The sequence below is a fragment of the Aotus nancymaae genome, unplaced genomic scaffold (genome assembly GCF_030222135.1).
Source record: "Aotus nancymaae isolate 86718 unplaced genomic scaffold, 86718_ANA_hifiasm-v0.15.2.pri h1tg000057l, whole genome shotgun sequence".
NCBI classification, from domain to species: Eukaryota; Metazoa; Chordata; class Mammalia; order Primates; family Aotidae; genus Aotus; species Aotus nancymaae.
In genome coordinates this window covers 53,363,316-53,379,738 of record NW_026988471.1, presented here as the reverse complement: position 1 = coordinate 53,379,738, position 16,423 = coordinate 53,363,316, and the positions used below count along the sequence as shown (strand labels likewise).

Here is a 16,423-nt window from a genome sequence, read left to right as displayed (position 1 = left end):
TTCCCCAACACAATACATCAGAAAAATCAAAATTAAGCTTCGGAATAAAAAACTGTAATTTACCGAAGGCTTAGGAACAAAAAGACCACTCCCTCCTCCCCTTTGCTATTGTTCTACAGGACTGGGTCTGAGCAATGCACTTTACACCTTTAAAGCTTCCCAGAGGTAACAGGCTGGGGGCTGGGAGCCAGAGGCAACCCGGAATCAAATACCTGCATACTAATAAGTCTACGAGTACTGATCTACCTGATGTAAAGTTAGCTAAAAGGAAAGAAAATGTGTGTGCAGCGAGTATCTGACAACCTAGAGAGTCAAAAGGGTGCTGGAGAGAGAGGGACTCCAAATGGTGGCTTTACTGGAGTGGAGTATGAGCAACTGCCTCCCGTAAGTCATGAATGGGGTGCCCGCAGCCAACCACAGGCTTTGGGGCCGAGCTGTGCAGCCGCGCGTCTTCATGAGGGTCACGTACCATATGGCACAAATAAAGCCTCCAAGAACCTCCGTTGGCACGGCCCCAGGGCAGGCCCGGCCTTTGGGAGAGGGCTTACCTTGGAGCTGCTTGAATCTGCCTTCCAGCTGGTTGTAGTTGTAAGGCACCTGCCCCGTGTACGCCGGCGACAGCGGCCCGGAGATGCTAGACGTCCTCTGCAATTCCATTATGCCCGGCGTAACGCCCCCGCAGACTGCGCCCTGGAGATCCCGCTCCGGCCCTCTCCCACTCCCATCCAACACGCAGCAGCCTCCGCAGCACTCGGCTCCTCAGGCGAGCCCCATCCCGGTCGGCAAGTCCAACCGGGTGATCTGATAGGTAGTCGGCTGCAGGAAAGTCCACCTTAGCCCGGCAAGGAGTTACCACACAGGCATCTAATTCCTTGTAGCTTTCTCTCCTTCCGTGGCCCTCGCCTGGAAGCCCGAAATAAACTACTGAGGAAAGGAGGGAGAGAAGCAGAGAGGAGGCGCAGGTTCTACTATAGAATTTTTAAATATGGCCAATCCTAAGCATTACACGTTTGCCAAGCCCAGGAGCCAGCGGGCGTAACACGCACACCTCCTCCCGGCTGCCCGAGGCGGCCGCCGGTTTGTAATTTTATCAGGAGCCACTCGCCGCGTGCTGGGCGGTGATGTCACCTGATTAGCATAACAGCCTGGTAGACGAAACGCAGGCTGTACCACGAGGAGGGGCGCGGGGGAGCCTGGCCGGCCCCGCGGCCCCCTGCCGGCCCCGCACGGCCCGCGGCCGCCCCCGCCGCCCGGCAGCCGCCGACCCCGGGCCGGGCCCTGGACTCGCCGCCGGCCCGAGCCGCGGTGGTGCCCTCCCAAAGAGAGCTGCTGGAATTACAATCTTTTGTTGAGCCTGATGTAACGGAAAAGTCTCCGATTACTATCACATGAAAAGGCGAACATGCCCGCCGGACGACTGGGAGAGTGAGGAGACCGGAGGGTCCTGGGTCCGCGCAGCTCATTTACTCTCCCGCGTCTGCGGAGGTAACGCGGCCCGCACCTGGGCGCGCGCGGCAGCCTCAATGCGCTGGCGCCAACCACGCGGCGGCCCGGCGCGCCACCGGGAAGAAGTCAGACAAAGTCACTCTCGGGGCGCCGGGCATGGCCACAGCCAGGGGAGGTGTAAGTTCGGGCTCAGTGAGGCATCTCGGCTGACTTACGCTGCCATCAGGGGATATTAAGGCGGTGGTTTCCTGGAATAACCGGGCCTATGACAGGAATTCCACGCAAGGAAGATTTAAGGGAGGACCGATTTGCAAGGCATTGTGGGAAAAAGGTACATAGGTAAACAGCGCCGAGATCCCTGATCTGGAGTTGTTTATCATCTGGTGGTGAGATGAGCGAACAGAAACTACCTCAATTCCTACTTTGACTTGTAAAACAAGGCCTTTAAACTTGTGGTTCTCCAAAATTTTAAATCTCTACTTCCCAGCTGCTTCTCCTACCGATCTCAATCAAAAATAAAATCTACATAGAAAAGAGAATGATCAAAATGTATTCTTGGGAAATAATTGACTCCAGTTCCCCTCCACTCTCCCCACCCTCCTATCCCCCCCTTTTCCTCACTAACTAAAACAGGCAGACAACAAATTACACTTTTGGCATTTTCAGTTTGGAGCCCTGCAGCCATACTCACTGAAGAAGGTAATTTCATTCCTAGGGGATTCCAATCTGCAGTAAAGAGGTGGATCCCCACCCCAAATTCACCTCAGTCCTCAGGACACTTTAAGTGAAGTAAATGCATCCTGGCCAGGCTTAGAGTTAAAACAAACCCAGAGGCTAGCTAACTGCCCCACGCTGAACAACTGCCCACTCCTTCCAGCCGCATAACTAGGTTTTTAATACCTCCACAATGTCATCCTTTGGCTCTGGAAAGCCCGGCCCAACCAGGAGAAGAAGACAACATTTCTCATCATCTAAGATGTAGAACTTTTTTTTAAGGCCCCTAGTGCTGTCAATTCACACTGCTGATGGGAGGCTAGGCAGGGCGATTACAAAACATTTGGTCTTGGAAAAAGCACTTGACTAGGATTCCCAAGACCTGAGTCTGTAGCACTGGCCAAGCCTCTTAATTACCCTATGACCTTAGAAGAAACCCTGGATTCTTTCTAAACGTCAGCTGTCAGACTGAGTAATAATTAATGCCCACCTCTACAGGGTCACTGAAGAGATGATGTGGAAATGTTCTAAAAATTGTCATACTTTCAAAATTAAGAGTATATTCTTCAAAATGCACCACCCCCTCTTTGCAACCCCCATCCCCCATCCCTCTCCTCCTGCCCCCACACCACATCAAGACTACAAAAGAGAAATCGAATTGGGAACTATCTCAATGAAGATCTTTTTAACAAACCCTTCTCCACTACTAAGTATACTATTGATGAAGTGATAAGTCTTTAAGTGTCCAGCTATGGCACAGAAAATGAGATTACAAAGTGCTTTGCCAACTTATATGTTTGATTTTTAATCTTTGGGCCACTTAATGAAGAAAGGGAGTCACCACTGAGAATCTCCCTTTCAGCTCCCTCTAGTATGGGGTAGTACATGAAATACTTTTTAATTAATCAGGTTGCATATAGTATGACTGCAGTAGAGCTGGGATGAGCGTAGCCACACTTAGGAACAAATCAGGCAGAGTCAACACATGCAAATATTAGAAAGGTTTTGAGACTGGGGAAGGGTGTAATAATCCCACAGGGATAAGATGGAAGAAATGGGAATCTATTTGGTGTGATGGGGCCAGGGAAGAATAAGACAGATCCCTGATGGCCCATTTGACCACCTCCAGTTTCAGCAGTGGGGAGGAGGTAAAGGAAGGCCAGAGGTACTCATTCTTCATTTCTTTCTAGGCTGTATTTACAGTATTTAATGTGTGCAAGGCAGACTGCCAGTTGTTTTAGAGGATTCAAAAACGACTGGCAGAGTTGCTAGCCAAAGGAAATGGGAAAAATACACAAATAGTAAAGTACCAAAAGAATACAGTGCGGGCCGGGGAGGGCAGCTCAAGAATTCAGAGGACAAGGAGGACACATCTGCCTTTTGGAGGAAGGCAGGTGGGAAGAACTCTGGGAGGAACTGGCAGAGTTGATCAGACTTTGAAACACAGGTAGACATGAACAGGCTGGAACAGGGGAGAAGCCTCCTCTCAAGCAGCACAGTAAAAGCACAGACATCCAGGAAACAGCACCAGCAAGTGCTGCAGTTTGGCTGGAGGACAAGGAACCCTCAGGCTAGGAGGAAAGCCCGGAAAAGCAAGTTAGAACCAAGCCTGTTCTGGGAGCCACTGGAGATTTTTGAGCCAGGGGAGTCCAGGGTCTGGGCTGGACTCTAGAGGTGATTAATCTGGAAATGTTATGTAAGAATGGGCAGAAAGGAGAGGAAATGAAGGCAGCAAGGTCAATTGGGTGGTTACTGCAGTAGTCCAGGTCAAAGGAGCAATCAAATGAAAAAGAATGGGCTGATGTGACAGTTAATCCAAAGGACTTTGGTAACTAACTGTATGTGGGAGGATCAAAGGAAAGGGACAAAAAAGACTCGAGGGTTTTAGAACTGGCTAGAGGGGTGCAGGCGACAACTGCACATTTCCTTTTAGACAGGTGGAATCTGAGTTACCTGCAGCACCACTGGGTGACATGTCTGGAGCAGTCAGGGATGTGGAACTAGAGCTCAAAACTGAAGATACAGTCCTGGGTGCAGAGGTGGGAGTTGAGATAGCTGTGGGGTTAAATCTAGAAAAAGAAGTAAGAGGCAAAGAGCTAAACATGGAGCCCTGGGGAACGCCTGGGTATGGGAGGAAGAAGAAAACCCAGTGGAGGTCAGGCATGGTGGCTCACACCTGTAATCCAAGCACTCTGGAGGCCAAGGCGGGCAGATCACCTGAGGTCGGGAGTTCAAGACCAGCCTGACCAACATGGTGAAACCCCGTCTTATAAAAAAATAAAAAATAAATTAAAAAAATTAAAAAAAAACCAGTGGAGATGCCAGGGAGTTGCAGAATGAATATATAAGGAGAGAATTTCAAGGAGGAAAGAGAGTAGATGGTCTCAAGTGCTGCAAAACAAACCAAAAAGTAAAACTCAGAGAAAAGGCAATTGGTGTGCCAATCAGCAGGTCAACTGGTTAATAAAAGCAAAAGTTAGGTTACAGCGAGTTAGAAAATGAGGAGAAAGGAGGACAACGAAGAAGCTATGAAGATGAGACTAGCGAATGAGGGTTACCGGACTCAGAGGAAGGGGTTCCCAGGAAGGGCCCAACTGAGCATGTCCTCTGTGCACAGGTTTCAGCCCTAAGTTGGCACAGGCAGGAAAAGGCCAGTGGGAAAATGCTCAAAGGTATGGGTGGAACAAATCAGAATTACTGTGGTCTGGTGGAACGACTCAAGTCCAGAGTCAGGGACTCAGGCTTACCCTAACTTCTGAGTGCCAAGGAGCTATGTAATCTTGAGCATGTTTCTGATGTTTCCTGGGCCTCTCAATCCTTGTCTATAAACCAAACAGTTTGGAATCTATGGTCATAAAAAATTTCTACTGGAATTTTTAGTATTAAATATATTAGTGATTTGGGTTCACCCTGCTTAGGTCCCAATTCTAACTGCAGTCCCAATTATCAATCTCCACATAAACTGAATGGCATCACATATGGTAGCTGACAGAATGCTTCCACATATATTTTCTTAAGTGACTAACCATGTGTGACAGGTGTCTCCATTTTGAAGCCAAGGGTAGCTGAGGTTCACAGAAATACAGTGCCTTGCCCAGGACCCCAGGTGGTGAGTGGCACAGCCAACACATGGACACCAGATCCACCAAGTCAGCATACTCCCCATCCTCCCAATTCTGCTGTTTCTCTCATGTGCTCAGAGTATATTCAGCTTGCTGTGGGTTTCTAAGCTTTTCTGCAAAAAAAATCACAGGACTTGGTAAGTGGTATCAAGATTAATCCAAAACCCAAGCAGGCCTCCACACGAACCTCTACAACGTTTAGTTTGAGTCAGGATTAGGCACATTCTCTGCTAGTTCACACAGAGCATGCTGCTTGAAGGGTTCTGTGGTTCTGAGTGGGTTTTATTAGGTCTTGTTTGGTCTCGTTTCTCTACTAATACTTGGTGGACCTGTACACTAAGATTCTGTATAACTTAGCATGTGGCAAGGTAAGATTAAGCCTCTGTTTGTTCTAAGAGACTTTATGCAGTCTTGAGGGGAAAGAAAGATGAATACTTTTCCTGCATTACAGCAGGCTTGAGAGGGTAAACTTTAGATGTTCATTTCCTGAACATCCAGACACTAGCAAGACTCAGTATGTCTGGGAGAGGATGTCCAAAATGACAAAATATGATGGGATTTGTACATATTCAACCCTGGGACTTGAAAAACCAATCTGAGCACATGAGAACAGTGAGGGACAGAAAACAACAAAGTTTCCTACAGGATGTGCTTTCCCAAATTCTCTGCTGCTGTCTACTGCCATCTCCACATCTTTCTTCCATCCTTCATCACTGTCGAGTCCCTTGGCATTGGATGACCACAGCCAATTTCTCCTGAGCATTTCCTTATAGGAAATCAAACAAATGCTAAAATAATCCTCTTCCATTAGCGTGGCCACATAGAGAAGCAGCTCCAAACCACTGCATTTATGCTACACCAGGCACTGGTTTATATTACCTTTCTGTCTCATCTCTCTAGTTCTATTTTTGTCTTACCTCTCTAGCCCACCCACTCCCTTCCAGGAGCCTCTTGCCCACCTCTCCCACTCCTGAATCCTTAACTGAGATCATTCTTCTCTCCACTGTCTAACGCCCAAAGAGCCTCCCACTCCCTAACTACTAGTTGCTACCTTCTTTTCTCCCTAAAACCTGCCTCTTAAAAACCCAGCCCTGTTTCAGTGGAAATTTCCCCACTTACCAGAAAACTCAACCAACTAACCAAGCATACCACCATGAAATCCAGCCAAAAACAGAAGACAGAAGCAATTATATGAAGCCTCCTTTTCTCCAAAAAAGAACAATTTTCAAAAGCCCTGCTGGCATAGCACATTTGGCACTGCTATTTCTATGCCATTGCTACCTGCCTGCCACTTCCTTAGATTGTTTCCTTTCTCTCCAATGTCACCTCTCACTCAAGGCCCATGGCCTGGGCAGCTGGAAGCAGTCAGGAGCACTTCCCCTCCCCTCACAACTCACACTATTCTTAGAAAACCATGGGTGAGACCATCCCTCAACTTATACAGTACTGCCTATGTAAGCATTTGAGTCAGGGCTTAGACATGTGAAGCTACAGAAGAAAAGGTGCTTAAAAGCAGATCTGGGACCTAAGAAGCTGGCTCTGCTGCTTTCTAACCTTGATTCTCTGTGCCTGAAAAGTTGGCATAATAATGGGACCAACTTCGTAGAGCTGTTTTATAAATTAAGTGAGATAAATGTCTACAAAGATACTATTATAGTACAATCCTCATGGCTATAATTGCTAGGCTTTAAACTCCTCATAGTAGAAATTTCAAAACTTAATCCTATCCCACCTTTGGCCATCTCTTACTACCAAGGAAGCTACCAGCTGCACGATGTTGCAGGTTTCATGTGGAATCATAGACCTTAGGCTGGGAACCAGAGTGGCTACCCCTCTGGATTTTTGGACAAGGGTGTTTCTGAGTGGCAGGACCAGTCCTCTATCTGGGATGCACTAACACACTCCAATCCCTTCTCTTTAACTCAGCCCATTATGCACTGGGAAAGCCATACTCAGAATCACATATTATAGCAGTGATAACTCAGAGATAACCAGAAAACAATACTAACTATGAAAAAAGTTATAGAAGTCCTACGTTTTGATAAAGCCAATGTTTCTTTGAGGTGGGGCTATCAGATTTGGTACTTCCGGACTCACAATAACTAGAAGTAAAATTAAAGAGGGACAAAAGATATTTTTCTATCCACAGCAGTTACTATCTCTGTTCCTTGAAGGATATGGATGGTTCTTTCTTCTTCTCCTTACACCTGCCCCCCATCTCACCCTGCACCCATAAAACCATCTAAGTATACAGCTGAATCTGAAATACCAGGGTAAAGCTGGTTTCCATTCATATCCTTTCCCTGATTCTTGCCTAACTGGTCATATCAGACCTGAATACAAAACACCTGAGATCACTGCTGAGAGGGAGGAAAACGGCAAGTTATACTCGCAACAAGCACCCAAGGTCCTGGGGGAAGGAATGTAGTTTGCTGAATCTTCTACCCCCTCCAGACCTTATCCCTGCATTCTTATCATGTCTATTATCTACACATGCAAAGCTTCCCTGCACAGACAAAAGAATTCCCCGGTCCAGAGCACCCCCCACCCCCCACACTTTGACAAACAGGTGTTGCCATGCCTATGAATGTAACAGCAGCCACAGCCATGGCTGGGCTCCTCTGCTGCAGGTAGAGTGGCTTAAAGGAAAACAACATCTGAGGAATGCAGTTGGGGCCAAGCCTGCTCTTGCCCAGAGTTCTCGGTTCTGCTTTTCACCTCCAACATCAAGGAAAACAGCTGACACACACAGGTGTTCAGAGCCATCAGGCCAGAGTTTTACAAGGCAGGGGTATGGGGCAGTGAGAAGATACTGTTCCCTGGGTAGCACAGCTCATGGGAAAGAAATGGGTAAGGAATAAATACAAATCTATTCTTTGTGAAAATAGGCCTCTGGGCCCTGCCCTCAGGTATATTCATATATTCACAACCATGTTACCTTTTCCAGGAGCTGTGAGGAGAAAAGGGCAGGTAGGTCAGCTGGGCTCGGTGGCTCATGCCTGTAATCCTAGCACTTTGGGAGGTTGAGGCGGGTGGATCACGAGGTCAGGAGTTTGAGACCAGCCTGGCCAACACAGTGAAACCCCATCTCTACTAAAAATACAAAAATTAGCCGGGTGTGGTAGAGGGCACCTGTACTTCCAGCTACTCAGGAGGCTACGGCAGGAGAACAGCGTGAACCCAGGAGGCAGAAGGTGCAGTGAGCTGAGACGGCACCATTGCACTCCAGCCTGGCTGACAGAGCAAGACTCCATTGCAAAAAAGAAAAAGAAAACAGAAAAAAGAAAGGGGCAGGTAGGGCAGGCACCTGGAGATGGAAGGAGAAAAGAAAAAGGTCGAGGGGGATGCAAATCTCATTGTCAAGACATACTTCTCCTCTACAGAGAGCCAAAGTCAACTCAATCCGACAGGCTGTCAGCCCCGTCCTTGGGCATAGACTATTGGAGGGACCCATGACATGGTAAGAAGTCTCTGGAGGGACTTTCAACCTAGCTGAAGAAATCAGACACGCTAGGACACATGCATACACAAACACAAGGGTGTAACATGTAACAAATGATAGGTTTGTGACAGTAACAGTTATTGATAGTTATAAGTAAGTACCATTCTAAATTAAGCAACAACTACATTTCCCTACTTGGCTGAGAAAATATCAGAGCAGAGCAGGATTTCTTCTGCACAAACATTCTCTTTCCTATTCCGTCTCATCTGCACACTGTTAATGTTGCTTCTAACCAAATCTCTGCTGATATGTGCCATTCTAACGTAAGAGTGTAGGCAGTGTAATTGGGGGTGTGGGGTGTGTTTCTTGCTCTTTGAAAAACAGGTCCTGATTACCCAGTTACAGGGATATGGAACAACGTGTGCAGCCCTGGCATGATAAAATGTGAAATATTTTAAGGGTGCAGTCATTTCTTCCTCCTCAGCACCTGAGCTTTTGCTGATCTCTCACTGAGATAGCACAGCCTCCCTGCCATAGGACTTTGCTAGGCAGCCACTCACTGGGCACAGGCCCTGAATAATTCATGAGCAGCCCAGTCACTTAGGAGCACCAAGGCCCGCCAGCTGCCTAGAAAGTAGGAGGCAGGCTCCAGACTTACTGTAAAATAATTAAATACTATAGCTACCTCTGAGACCTTCTTTACAGATACCATAAAACATCTTTCCCTCTTTTCTTTATCTCCCCATTTTAAACCAGGTAATTTCTGGCAGGATCAAAATACACCTGACTTTTACTATAAGGAAGGTTAAGTCCCAAAGGGTGGGAACAAAGTGATATCCTCAAACAAGTGCATGACCAGGATGGCACCACCATGCTCAGGCTGCTGAGATGGCACAGGCAAAGACCAGATAGTGTGCCCAACACAAGACAGATGCTCAATAAATGTCTGTCCTTATCTCTTCCTCCTAACTGTCCTCTCTGCTCCGGCCAAACTGATCAGTTCTCCACCTCCTGTCTTGGGCTTTCCATGCCTCAGCTCTTGGCACTCTCCTCACCTCTTAGTCCCAAGTCCATTCATCCTTCAAGCCCAACTCAAAGCCTTCCCTCCTCTAGGAAGGGTTCCCAGATTACCCAGCTGAGATGATGGCTCCTTCTTAGAAACCCTACACCAGCACTGTCAGCCTCCCTTGTCCAGCACGTATCATACACTCTGAGAGCACTGCTTATCTCTTCTTGTGTAGCAGTCTTATCTGCTTAATTAAAATAATGGAAAGTGCACCAGACACAGACTCAAGAGAAGTGAAGAGCACACTCCATTCTCAGCTTTTAACACTGACTGGCTATGTGACCATGAGCTGTTCCCTTAGCTTTTCCAATGTTTTCCCTAAAACCAAAGGATCTGAAATAGAAAATCTCTAAAAACTGGCATATACATACAATAGAATCTTACTTATAAGCAAGGAAATCCTGTCATATGCAGCAGCATGGAGGACATGATGATCTCAGAAAATATTATAAGCTGTTTTAGAACAGATCCAAGTCTTGCCTTCTTTTTTTTTTTTTTTTGAGACAGAGCTTCGCTCTTCTTGCCCAGGCTAGAGTGCAATGGTGCAATCTTGGTTCACTGCAATCTCTGCCTCCCGGGTTCAAGCGATTCTCCTGCCTCAGCTTCCCAATAGCTGGGATTACAGGTGCGTGCCACCACACCCGGCTAATTTTTATATTTTTAGTAGAGACAGAGTTTCACCACATTGGCCAGGCTGGTCTCGAACTTCTGACCTCAGGTGATCCACCCACCTCAGCCTCCCAAGTGCTGGCACGAGCCACCAGGCCCGGCCAGATGCAAGTCTTACAGAACCGTCACCCCATACCCCCAGCCCAGTATCTTCAAGGAACAGTTCAAAGTGATTTCTCCATTTCTGAAACCTGAACGCTGATGAAAGGAAGGGCTCTGTGAGAGAGGTAGCACCATAATCACAGAGCCTATGCCAGCCTAGGTAACACCCCCTCATCCATACTTTAATCCGTCACAGTTAGAAGATAATAGCGTGGCTCACACCTGTAATCCAAGCACTTTGGAGGCCAAGGTGGGCGGATCACATGAGGTTCAGAGTTTAAGACCAGCCTGACCAACATGGTGAAACCCCATCTTTAAAAAAAAAAAAAAGAAGATGATAGCTAAAAGTCCTAACAGGTATGAGAAGTTCCTTTTAAAAATTCCTCTATCTAAGCCAACCATCTCATTTATAGTAAGAAAAATGAAAAATGAGGCACAGAGCCATGTGCCCAGAGTTATAAAGCAAGCTACTGGCATGCCGAAGATTAGAAAGCAGACCTTCTGAATTCCTGCTGCCATTTCCAGAGCAAATCTGAAGGTAGAGGAAGCTAAGGACAAAGGAAATGGCATGCATTTCTCATGCCAGTCAATGAAGTGGGTCCAGGGCTTGGAATTAGGGAAAACTCATCTTGATGTCCTTTCCCCACTGCCTTCCAGCATCCAACACAAAGGTGGAGCCAACAGGCCTGTCCTGAGTGCTAGATGAGTGATGTGTTTTTATGTTCTCTGATGTCCAACTTGCACCAGCTCACAGAGAAGGACAGCCCAGGATGTGGTACAAGCACAGCTTCCACCTTATCCGTCCAGCGCAGTGTAGAACCATACACAGAATTGGCCTCAGCAAACTTTGTGGTTTAAAAATCCTTTTTCTGTTTTATACATTGACCTTTCCTTTATTATTCTTGTGGTATCCTGAGGGAATAGCCTACTCAGGAGGCATTTTTTAAAAAATACCTGATAAATGGATTTATTTGTTACAACTAGAATTTTAATGACAGGTGAAGAATGAAGTGAGAGAAGAGAAAGACTAAGCTCTTTTCTAATACCTGCCAAGTTCACCTGTAACTTCCTCTCCACTCACCTCTTTTCATTACTATTTTTATCACCATTCCCCTTTTAATCGCCATCTACCAAGAAAAACACAATTTGAGACCATGCTGGTGCCTTTTTTCCATTATACCTTATTTTGGTAACATTCTAAAAGCTTCAGTAAAGGATGTGGAGAAATTAGAACCCTTGTATGCTGTTGATAGGAATGTAAATGGTGCAGCCACTGTGGGAAATAGTATGGAGGTTCTGCAACAAAATTAAAAATATAACTACCATATGGTCCAACCTTCCCCCTTCTGGATATACATCCAAAAGTGAAAGCAGGATATCAAAGAGATACTTGCATTCCTATGTTCACTGCATTATTACTCACGATAGCAAGAGGTGAAAGCAACTCTAATGTCCATGGATGAATGGATAAACAAAATGTTTATAATAGAATGTTTAGGGAGGCCGAGGCAGGAGGATCACGAGGTCAAGAGATCGAGACCATCCTGGCCAACATAGTGAAACCCTGTCTCTACTAAAAAAACAAAAAAATTAGCTAGGTGTGGTGGCACGCGCCTGTAGTCCCAGCTACTCGGGAGGCTGAGGCAGGAGAATTGCTTGAACCAGGGAGGCAGAGGTTGCCAGTGAGCCGTGAGCCAAGGTCACGCCACTGCACTCCAGTCTGGCGCCTGGTGACGGAATGAGACTCTGTCTCAAAAAAAAAAAAAAAAAAAAAAAGAATGTTTATAATACATATAATAGAATACTACTTAAAAAGAAGAAAATTCTGTCATATGCTACAAAATGGATGAAGCTTGAGCCAGTTAGAAAAAAACAAATACTGTATAATTCCACTTACATGCATTATCTACAGTAGTTAAACTCATGGAAAGACAAAGTAGAATTGTGGTTGCCAGGAGCTGAGAGAAGGGGAACGTGGTGAGTTATTGTTTAATGGGTGTAGAGTTTCAGTTTTTCAAAATGAAAAGGGTCTATAGAGATCTGATTGCACAACGTGAACATAGTTAACACTACTGAAGTCACACTTAAAAATGGTTAACATGGTAAACCTTATGTTATGTGTTTTTTACCACAATTAAAAATGAATTAAAAAAAAATACTTCAGAAAGACAAGGAATGCACCACTGGGCAGGGAAGAAAGAGCAGATCTAATGTTATATGTTACCTGTCTGTGATGCTGAAGCTGGAACCAAACATTCTCAAATGCTGTCAACCAACACAATGATCTCTCCAGTCCTATCTTCCACCCTTAGGAAAAGATATTTACTGGGAATCCTGCCAACTCTCATTTTTACAACAAAAGTCCTCATAAATTAGTTACTGCCTCCCAGCCTCACATTTGTGTGCAGTGCCATAGAGTTTATCAGTTTATCCATTTCCCACAGAGTTGTCACTAGAATCAGACCTCATGATCTCGACAAACCCAACCTTCATGAAATTGTTCAAAACCTTTATTTTTCAGTCAGCATGTCTGAGACTGAGTCCTCAAAACAAGGAAAGTACATTGGTAGTTTAGAAATAGTAGCAATGCATCATATTCAAGCAGGCAGGTACACATTTACACAACTTAGGAGTGTGCGTATGGCACATGTACAGGAGAAAGCCTATGTGTATACAGATCACTTTAACAGATGTCAGACAAGTTTTTCTTACTCTGAAGGTTTTCTGATACCCCCATCATCAACTATCCTGCAACAGTTAGACCTGCCCAACCAGCTAAAGAATACTGATATCCTGTCAATGTGGGTACATACGTAGTTTGCTGTTATGGATAATTTTGCCATAATAAGGGCTTATGAAGCAACAGACCAAGGTTCTTACTGATCAAAAAACTGTCCTTGTAGTTGGCCTATTAGAGATCATGGAAGGGCAAATGGCAAAAATCATTACACAGGAAAGAGGTCTGTAATTTGTAGTGATTATAATCAAAGTTACACTAGTTCTTGTTAATAACACTCTACAAAAGCCTGCATTTCTGACTCATCAAACATAAAACATTAACAAAAAATTAACATGAGACCAGGACTTGAGTCAGAGTCACAGGGTATTATTTCCTGGAGAAGGACAAAGGTTGCTATCATCCCTATACCAGCACACACTCTGTGTCTCACTGTGTACACAGAAACCACCAGGAAAAGATGCCAAAACTTACCTTGGTAACAACAGCCTGTTAGCATGCTAACTCCCTAAGAGCATACACACAATCTTAGAGGTCTCAGGGCCCTCAGAATCCATCCAGCCCAAATCCTTCTTTTCAGATAAGGACACTGAGACACAGAGGCCAGATGATTTCTCTAAAGTCGAGCTAGCAAAACCCAGTGGGCTCCCAGAGTTCCCGACTGCAGTAACAGTACTGAAAATGCCCCCCACCCACCACCATCTGAATCCATTTTTGTACATGCCTTCAAAAAGCTTTGTTACCTACAAATAGCTTTCCTAGATTTTAATGTCCATCTGCCAGCTTTTTCTAACAGTAGTTTAGCAATGAAATAGAAGGCATGTTAAATAAAGCATTCAGCTAGTATCTATCACTTAGTGGGGTCTCTGGGTACCTTTGCTTATTTATCTTCATCCTTCCTTAAATAAAATTTGCTCTTTTTCAAAAACTTTGTTCAAGTTAGTTTGTATAGCCTACCAAAAATCCTATCTAGGACATATTTTGTATCTCTATATCTTATCATATTGCCATATCTTTTTGGTGTAGTATTTAGTACAAATAAATGTTTGACATTTTTAATTGGTCATATATCTCTTGTGCTTGACAGTCAGAAACAAACACAAAAATTACCCTGTAAAATATCTGATTGTCAACTCTAAACCTTCTTGTTAAATATAGGCAAGGTCTGGCTCTATGGAAAAAGGTTTAGTAAGTTCAATCACCACTGACGTCATGAATGAGATACTTGAAGTATCTCAAACTCTTACTCATAATTTTCTAATACGGAGTAATTGTAGGGAGAGGTACAAGATTTTCCCCCCATGAACTAAAGGGTATTCAGAGCCCTACAAATACTTACGTGAAGGAAGGCAATTTCCAAGAAGGTTGGAAAAGGCAGGTCAAAGATAGGCATCAGAAGCTTTCAATTACTGCCCTGGAACCCAGAAGCCTCTGATTTATATTACCACTAGAGCAGGCTGGGGTAAACAACAACCTGATTCAGAAAATCTCAGACTGAAATCTGTAACATGGGGGATAATGCTTTCCAAAGACTTCTATTAATATTATAGTAATGTTCTATAATATTCTCCAAGATGAAAGTGATATACACATTTTACGTATTATAAATAATCCTCCTGGAAATCTAGTAATATTTCTTCTTTATTATCCCGATACCAAACTACAGCTGTCTCAACAAAAAGGAACACAGCACTAAAGCTAAATACCCCCATGAAGGACCAACCTTCTTCCGGTAAGAGCCAGCCTGTTTGACTTGGATTTTTCTACACTGACCATGTCTCTCTCCCTCCAAAGAACATGCATCTCCCACTCCCATCCGTCTCTCCCTCCAACCCCAGTCATTTGTTTTTGGGGTGGGAGGGGGATCAATTTATCATAAGCCTAAAGTATTTTTATTTTATTTTTCCATTAAATCATTCTCTCAATAAATGTTTAGGATTATGCAGGATCATTTTAATGTGCACTGAGTGCAAATCCAAAACAGGAGAGTACAGTGAGAGAAGATACAAAGGCAAAGACCATATTAATTTTTAAAATTAAAAAAAAAAAGTCCTTTTCAGTGCTTTTAATGCCTCCCAGGAGAAGGACTGAGAGTCACAAATGCCCTCTAAACTTCACAGCAAACAAAGCCACAGGTCCCCAGAGTCGTCAGGCCAACAGAACATGTGCCCTTTGAATGTTCCTGCCCCCTCCTTGGCTTCTCCTCATCTTCCCTTGCATTAATGCAATATTTCTCAATATGGAAGGCCTCCTTGCAGGGAGGAAACAGGAGCCCTTCCTTCAAAAGATTTATTTCCATAATGAAATGTGATAATTAACACTTCACATGCATGCCCACTGTGTGCAGACATCGAGCTAGGCATCTACCACATTATTTTAAGTTCCCACAACAATTCCATATGGTGGATGTTATCCTCATCCTAAAGGAGTCACTTGCCCACCATCACATAGCTAGTAGGCAGCAGAGCAGGGACCTCATGTGAGACTCCAGGCCTCTGAAGTCATCCATTCTTCCTCAGAATCAGCCCTGAGATGGACAGTCCTGGATAGCTGAGTCCAAACCCAGAACACTCAGGTGCTCTAGTCGTGGGAGGACCTCCAAAGTGCATTCAGACAGGCAGATGGAGACAGCCTCAGGGCCTGTACAGTTTCCAAAGGGTAGACAGAATATAGACAAATATGAGCTAAGAAAAACATAATCCTAAAAACTAGAGGCCACACGATAGAGGGGGACAACATGCTAAGAAGTAGCCTGCCCTGCAGATTTGTGACCAAAATACCTCACGACCCTCATCTATCCCAAGCATCCAATATCCGGAGGCTTCACAGAACCCAGACCAAATTCCTCTTCCTTCCTCATCCCTTTCCCATTCCCTTGGTGAGCACTCCTAGGGAGTCTAATCCAACAGTTTCAGTTATATCTCCGTGAGTACTCTGAAGTCCTCTATTTGGTTTTTTAAAACGTAGAAACATCATCCCCCATCATAAAATTCAGTTCAGACAATAACTGTCTTGCCTGTGTCAATTAAAGTGGCTCCCTGAATGTGAGGGAGTTTAAAAAAAAAAAATCCACATGTGGGCATGCCTGAAGATTACAACTGATTAAATGAATGCACAAAGAAAGC

At 44.9% G+C, this 16,423-nt stretch overlaps 1 protein-coding gene across 4 annotated transcripts in view; it reads right to left on the bottom strand.

Annotated features, from left to right (window-relative positions):
• Window positions 1-16,423, bottom strand: part of SPTBN1 (spectrin beta, non-erythrocytic 1) — a 213,675-nt gene that overhangs the window by 114,128 nt on the left and 83,124 nt on the right. For 2 of the 4 annotated variants that reach the window (XM_012477173.2, XM_012477174.2), the window contains exon 1: window positions 549-1,061. The exons of the other annotated variants lie outside the window; for them this stretch is intronic. In XM_012477173.2, the coding sequence (XP_012332596.1) occupies window positions 549-657 (109 nt within the window). In that variant the 5' untranslated portion in view covers window positions 658-1,061. Of the gene's footprint in view, window positions 1-548; window positions 1,062-16,423 lie in introns of those variants that run through there. 4 annotated transcript variants of the gene reach the window in all.